The 7,692-nt window shown below is 43.7% G+C and overlaps 1 protein-coding gene across 1 annotated transcript in view; it reads right to left on the bottom strand.

Annotated features, from left to right (window-relative positions):
• LOC104498517 (von Willebrand factor-like) overlaps window positions 1–5,201 on the bottom strand; it is a gene marked incomplete at both ends in the record, with an annotated part of 37,857 nt that extends 32,656 nt beyond the window's left edge. The window contains 3 exons of the mRNA XM_010141910.1: window positions 2,824–2,924; window positions 3,518–3,656; window positions 5,065–5,201. Coding sequence (XP_010140212.1) covers window positions 2,824–2,924; window positions 3,518–3,656; window positions 5,065–5,201 — 377 coding nt within the window. The remainder of the gene's footprint in view (window positions 1–2,823; window positions 2,925–3,517; window positions 3,657–5,064) is intronic.
• Between the last annotated feature and the right edge of the window lie 2,491 nt (window positions 5,202–7,692).

Raw genomic sequence — 7,692 nt, forward strand, 5'->3', positions numbered from 1 at the left:
ACTCTTTCATTGTACTGAAGTTTTAAACTTCTAACATAAATGCTACTGTTAGTGGCAGCAGGCCAATTTTTGCGTGGTACAGAGATAATTTCAGATGGCAACTGAAGGCGACTAGGAGAAAAATGCCTTACCTTTGTGCCTTGATCAGCACGCCACTTTAATCCTTCCCTATTATTCCCCTTCATTCATAAATGAACAAAGCAACAGTGAGGTCTGCATTTTTTAATAGAGTGAGATGATGATTATATTTCCAATGGTAATTTGTGAAAAGATACTGCACCTTTTCACATTTAAAAAGAAAATTTGAAGATTAAGAAAATTTAAATGGATTGTTTTGTCACAACACAGTCAATGTTGGAGTTGTTTGTTTCCTTCAACATTAAGGACTATTAATAAAATAAGGAAGAGACTACTACCCCTAAAGCTATGTTACCTCACATTAAAGCTTCCTCCTGCCTAGAGAAACTTATGATGCACTAAAAGCGTTGTTGCAAACAACCCACAAAGCAGACGCACTTTTCACCCTGTCCTATTCTTGCGGCAGATCAAGAGACAGCTGAAATGGGACCACAGGGGGAAATGCAAACAGGGGGAAAACTCCTGAACAACATCTGCATCGGAAGGGCACAAATATCTTTTGTTCGAGTAGGAACTGTCAGTTTCTATCAGAAGTGAAGATCTGGTACATCACAAGCGCTGCCAACTGCCCTTGGAAGCGGACTCGGTGCTTTAATACTACAGTAGCTCCCTGTATGCTACTTTAGTCCTTGGCAGGAGTAACCAGTGAAACAGAACCAAAAAAGCTAGAAAAATTAATTTTTTAAGAAAACTGATTTTCTATATAACTAAAAATAAAAATGTCCTCGAAAGTATAAGCTAATACTACCCTCCCTTTGAATACATTGGACAGAGAGTAACTATGGAGCATCGAAAGGAAAAAAACATGAATTAGTAGAGGATATGTATCATTATTGCTCTAATGGCCAAGGAAGCTACTTTTCCCATGTACTTTATAGAGAGACAATGACTCATACAAGTCCAGATTCTGCCTTATTTTTGAGTGGAAGCTAGAATAACAAAGATCAAGTGGTCACAGAAAGGGGAGCCTTCTGAAGGAACACAGAAAGAATTTTTACCAGAAGTCTGTCCAAGGTAATGGAAGTGTAACACTTCCCCCAATTGTCAGAAATACTTGGCAACAGGTCAGTCTGCAAACCCAGCATAAATTAACTTTCCAAAAGCAATTAAAAAGATGCTTTAGATACCCAGCGAGGGAAGGAGCTTGGAGCAGAACTGAATAAATGCAGATTGGAGAAATTTCCACCACTTTTATGGGTAGAGGATCTGGAGCAGAAAATTAGATTTGTTTTAACGGTAAGAAAAAATTTGCCAGGCTATACAGGTGTCTGACCAGGCAGAAAAATACTTCAAATACGGAGGACAGCCAAAGCTTCTGAGATGTGCCAAGGAACTGAACTGAATTATTCTTAGCCCAAATCCAATTTTTAAGACCCCTGGAGCACAGAGATGCAGGCCAGATTGAAACAACAAAATCATAGATGCTTTCTAAAGTTATTCTTGACCTTTCTTCTCTGCTGTCTTTTCAACTCTCGTACTCACTTCTGAACTAGCTTTCATGAACTTTTACACTGTGCCAGATGTGACATTTTAACCAGATTTTGGGCAAGGTGAGGAGAGTGCAAAAGCAATGCCATGGTTCAGAAAGGGCAGCGCTCCTTGCTTGGTAGAAAACCCTAAGAAAACGGACTTGCTTGGCAAAACTCTCCTCAGTGAGCAAAAACACCCCACCTGGGGCAGAGCTGCAGGTTCTCTAGTACCAGTGGGGCTAAAAGGCAGCAGAGCTGTGGTTAAGCACCCTTCCATGCAAACACAGCAGGAGCACACAGGTCCGCAGCTGCCCAGCATCAAGCAGGAGCACATCGCCCTGACTTAGCACCTGTACCCTGCAGGTCATCAAACCAGGTAGCAACACTACAAGCGGACTCAGGCTCCCGAGGGAGCAAATACACCACAACGCTTGCAGTCCCCGAGACCCACTGATACAAAGAAAACAGCCTCTTATATGAGCTAAGAGGTCGACAGATGGCTTAGCTGGAGAAATTGTGATGGTTTACCAGCTATCAGGAGAAGAGTCCACAGCAAATATTCTTTCTCCCTTCACTCACAGGTTTTTCTGCACTGCAAATCATTCTGCAGCTTATAACACATGCAAGTGTTTTATATAAAGTATTCTGTTGTTGCAGTTAGACTGCTTCCCTTACAGCTCATTTCTTTGAAACCCGGTTTGGGTATTTCTACACTCCACTGAGGTCTGCAGCACAGACAAACCCTAACTGTTAATCAAGGGTGACTTTAAACATTTCTCACAGTAGAAGGAGCATGCAACATATCTTCTAGGAGTTAATTGATTTTTCCTGGAAATTATGAGTAACTGTGTCCCTGGAGCCATATCCGTCCTTTATTTTAAGTCATACAAATCCATTACTTTAGACAGGACAGTTAAAGTAAATGAAAGCAAAAATCCTGTTTGGGGAGTGTCTGCTGAAGAAAACACAAAACTATTCATGGTTAATAATGGCTGTCATTGCACAAAAGCTACCAAGCTGCTACATGGTGAAAATGTTTGTTTCTGGAACACAAAAGCACTTGTTATCATTCCGTGGGTAGCAAAAGAGAATGGAATTTCTAACATTCAACACAAAGAAGTTTCTCACTTCAGACAAAAAAATCTTTGTACATGTGTGGGTGGGATGAGAGAGGGGGCAAAAAGGCAGAAATAAAACAGACTGAAAGAAAGAGTACCTTCACTAGGAGTTCACCATGACCATCCCAGTCAATCTGCAAATCTTCCCCATAGATAAGGCGAACTGAAGTCCTCCCTGTGCGCTGGATACGGAGAGCACCTTAAGTCAACCACAAAGGGTTCGTTGGTCAAGCTAGGATGTGGTGTTTCGTTTCTGCATTGTGCTGAACGGGCCAACAGAGTGGCTGCCACAGAGCAAGGGGGTTTGCAGGTCTGCCAAAGCAAGGGGTGCCAGCAATGCCCACTTCACCCTTCCCGAGTTTTGTGCCTGCTCAGCAGTTTGCATCTGTATGAACTTGTCCATAGGCTCTGCTTTAAGGCACTCAGGAGCCCAAGAGGATGTATGTGCATTCTGCAAAACCCCAGGCATTAACTGTGACTTTTTGCAAGATAACTGGAGGGGTTTCTGGATGATAACTACTAATAATTTTAAAAAGCATAGGGCAACATTGGTTTTCAACATCCCATCTTACAAATCCAGACCAGCTTAATTCTCCCAATTTTAGAGGAGCTGAGCCAAGATGTGTTGGCTGCATGGAGAGAAGCTGAAACGATGGAACTTCTAGAAGAGCTTGCAAGTGAGAATTTGGTATGGGAAACACTTTTTGATTGAACTGGGCTAGGGCATGCCAGAAAACACTAGTAAGTAGGACCCCTTCAGTGGCTGAATAGAGTTAGAACATGCGAACACACCTTGTAGCAAAGGGATCTGCATGTCTTGTCCATTCAGTGAAATTCCTCCTCCATGTTTCATTTTAATGAGGCTGTTGTCCATATCCCGGATTCGTACAGTAGCTGAGCGAGTGCACACGGCATCAGGATCATCTGCACACTAAAAGAAGGGAAAATTTGCCTCAAACCTCAAGCTTTCACTTCATTGGTGACTTATCTCCAGGCCCCCAGAAGGCATTTCAGCATCTAATTCGGGAGGTGTTAAGCATCTCAATGGTTTTATGGATCGAGTTTCTGCATCCCACAAACACCAGGCTGGCAGCCTTCCTTCCATTATCCCAATAATCACGCACCAGGGAGCAATCCACAGCTCCTCAGAGCTCTCAGAGCCTGGAAAGCAATCCATGGGCGTTACACTGGACCCCTGCAAGCAGCCTGTGCTGGTGATGAGCGTTCAACCCTGCCTCCCATGGCAGAGGTAGGAAGTGAACACTGCCCCGCACATACTGTTAGCCTGGGAGACAGCTGCATGGCTCAAACTGCCCGATACTCTTGTGCTATTTGCTTTCCTGGCTTTGGGTTACGCAGATGAGGTACAGGGATTGCAGGACCCCGGGGCTCCTCCCCGGTTTCGAAAGGGAAGTTTCAGTGGAAACCTGTTCTGCAAGTTCCCAAGCACAGATGACCTTAGAGCTGCATTATCAGAGTTTTACAATGCAGGCTACAGACGTAGATGGTTCATGTGACTGTCACACATCGTTTCACTAGAAAGCCTGTGACTTCTCTGTTTCTTGTGTCCTGCAAGGCAGGCAGATACTCCCCTTCATTCCTGGCAGTCTCCCAACTCCATTGTATCTATCCCTGCCTTTAGTTCCTCCATCCCTGTCCCCTTTCTTCCCCTCTGCTTGATTCAGTACCCTTTTCTGTCTCAAGGTTAGTTCACCTGTTTCCATGCAGAAACTTCATGATCAGGTTAAACTCCCTGTGACAATCCCTCCAAGGTCTCCTTCCCTCCCTGCACTGGCTTGGCTGCCTCTCCTCCCTCCCTCCAGCTGCGTCCACTCGCTGACCTCTAGCCGCCTCTCTCTCATCCGTCAGGGGAGATGGTGAAGAAAGTCAGGGACTCCTGACTGGCCAGTGAGCAACAGAAATAGCCAGCCAATATGACTTAATGGGAAGCAACCCACGATACTACTCTGCACCCTACTTGGTGTCTGAGGAAGTGTCTTTTCTCCACACAGTACTGAGGCAACAGCCATGAGAGTGCTTTGCAAGGGGCGCACCCTTGTCTGTGCTTGTTTGTTCAGCTGGCAAAGAGGCGGTGAGGGCTTGTTCTCCAAATCTCATTACAAATCTCAGTCTCCAGGTAGGCTCCTGGGAATGGCAGCGAGGAGAAGCAAAACACTTATTAACTAAAGAGAAAGACTGCATCTGTTATTTAAACTAATTATTTCCATAAGAAAATTTCTTTTGTTGGCCTGTGCATCTGCAATTCATATCATACTCCCACAGCCCTTCCCACTCTCTCCAGAGCATGTGCAGAGACACACAGCCGAGGCTGCTGTTACCTGCACAGTCTCGATGATCACAGAAAAGGAATTTTCCATGCAGTCCTTGGCAAATAAGTACTGGCAAATCCCGCTAAAGGTGAAATACTTGTTGTCAAAGCTTTTGAAATGGGACTGGCCAGTGACAGAGCATTCTCCTGAAAAAACGCAGAGAGCCATTAATCACCCCAGTGCCAGTTGCAAGCAAAATTCTGCCAGTATCCCCCAAGCTACTGAGGAGGAAGAGCAGCCCCAAGGAGCAGGCTGCACAAAGCCCAAGATCCTTGCAGAGCAGAAAGCACTGGTGAGATGCTTATCTCACTGTTTATTCCTGTAAGTCATTAACAGTACTACCAGAGGCGCCAACCAAAACTGGGGAATATGGTATAAATCATACTCAAGAGCTGAATTTTATGCCTACAGAAAAGCACATATAATGTTTCAAATGGAGAGTCATGAGGACATCAGTAAACAGCTCAGCTCTCTGCTCTGAAGCAGATTTGATTCTTCTATAGCATATACCTCAGTGGCCCTGGAAATTCAGTGCAGTCCCCAAGGTCTCTGCAGGCTAGGTTGTACCTAGTACCAAAGTGATGGGGGGTGTCTGTAGCACTAACCAATTTTAAACAAAACCCATGCTCTCTTTTATGTAGAAACTAAGTTTCCCTCTTTATACAATGGGCAAACTGAGGTACAGAGAGTGGAAGTACTAACGACTAAGACTGGCAGAGCTGGGAAAGACACTCAGGGTTACCCAGCATTAGTAAAATCTAAATGTTACAAACCAGCAGGTGAACCCCATGAGTTATTCCATCTTCACTACCCTTGAGTCCCACAAAAGATCTGTTTAATCAACATCAAGTGGAAATTTCCCTCTCCAACATATTACTCAGAGTTAATCATCTTAAACAAGCCTGTGCACAATCTCCAAGATCCTGAGGATGCTCAGCCTTACACAGCTCTGTTTTGCCCTAAGGAAAGTCCCTGGAGAGTAAGGCAGCTTGATGTTTACTAGTGTGCCGTGGAAATCCTCCTTTCCATTCAATCAAACTTGGACAAAGGTAAAACAAGTGTTATTCTAGTCTACCTCAGAGTCAATTAACTGTCTATCAGGTGTGGAGAACAAATTTAAAGAAAACTCGGCATAACCCACCAGATTATGCAGTCTGATTTCCACTACCTTCTCTGCAACTAGGAACCAAGAGGACAGGTCTGCAGCATGGATTGCTAGTGACTGCTTTGGCATTGCTCCCGGAAGGGAAATCTCTTTCCTGTGGCAAAGTCTCTTCTTATGGGTACCTCTATCTATTCCATTTGGTGTAATGCATCCCAAGAGATATCCTGAAACCTGCTGCCTTCATAATTAATTTAATTATGATCATCTTGAGAGCTTGATCATGAGATCATCTTGAGAGCTTCTTGCTAGCGCTAGCCAGCTATTGCTAGTTGGCTGACACAGCCCTACCTTCTGAAGTGCTACCTCCAGCTGGGTACCCAACTTTATCATTAAACTTACAGCTAGTCAATTAATTCCCACAATAAAAATAGAAACCTTTCCTGATAAACAGGCAGGTATAAAAACATAATGGAACTACCTCGAGCTTATGTGACTCTAAGTACATAAACTTTCTGTGACACATGATCTTAGAAATAATACTTGCAAAAACAACCAACCAACAATAAAAATAAGCTGCAATATTGATTCAAAATTGACTCCAAACAAGACAGGTAACAACATAAACTTGGCTACAGTTCCTATCAGGACTGCTATTTTAGGAGGCTTTGCTGATCTCCCATACTGTCTCAGTAGTTTGTAGGTGTTAGCTGCACTTACACGACCTTCAGTCTTGCACAAGGCTAGCTGAAAATTGACTTGGATATATTGGTAAAAGTTAAAAAATTAATCTGGCTGTCTTTTTGACTTCTGCTCTTTCAGCACAGCTTCCCAACTCAGAAAAAGGCAGCAATGGTGTATTCCCCCTTGCACAAAGCTATGTATCAACATCTGTTTGCAAGACTCAGTACCAGGTTTATCTTCATTTCTGTAATCACTGTGAATCATAGAATCATAGAATTGTTTTTGTTGAAAAAGACCTTTAAGATGATCAAGTCCAACTGCTAACCCAGCACTACCAAGTCACCACTAAATCATGACCCTCAGCACCACATCTACACATCCTTTAAACACCTCCAGGATGGTGACTTCACTACTGCCCTGGGCAGCCTCTTCCAGTGCTTGACAAGCCTTTTGGTGAAGAAACTTTTCCTAATATCTGATCTAAACCTCTCACATGAAGAAAGCATGGATGGAGTTGAGGATGAAAATTTGGTCACCGTAGTAGTCCAGAGAGCAAGTATATTAAGAGCTGTAATCCAGGTAAAAAATGAAGTTAGAATAAGACCTGTTTCTCATTTGCAAACATGTTGCTGCCCTTTAGCTAAAAGATATAAAATATCAGCTGGGACTGAGTCCTTGATTCTGTGTTTTAGACAGTGAGGTTCCCTGCACTTGGAGAGACCCCTAGTGAACACCTCAAGTGTGGGGCTCCTCACAGTCCTGTTTGGCATAGCTCACTAAAATGCAATTTTTATTTTGAATATTTGAATCCTTCCTCTCCCACTTCCCACCCTCTTCCCCGCCCCCGCCCC

The sequence above is a fragment of the Buceros rhinoceros genome, unplaced genomic scaffold (genome assembly GCF_000710305.1).
Source record: "Buceros rhinoceros silvestris isolate BGI_N320 unplaced genomic scaffold, ASM71030v1 scaffold7868, whole genome shotgun sequence".
In the NCBI taxonomy this organism is placed as follows: domain Eukaryota; kingdom Metazoa; phylum Chordata; class Aves; order Bucerotiformes; family Bucerotidae; genus Buceros; species Buceros rhinoceros.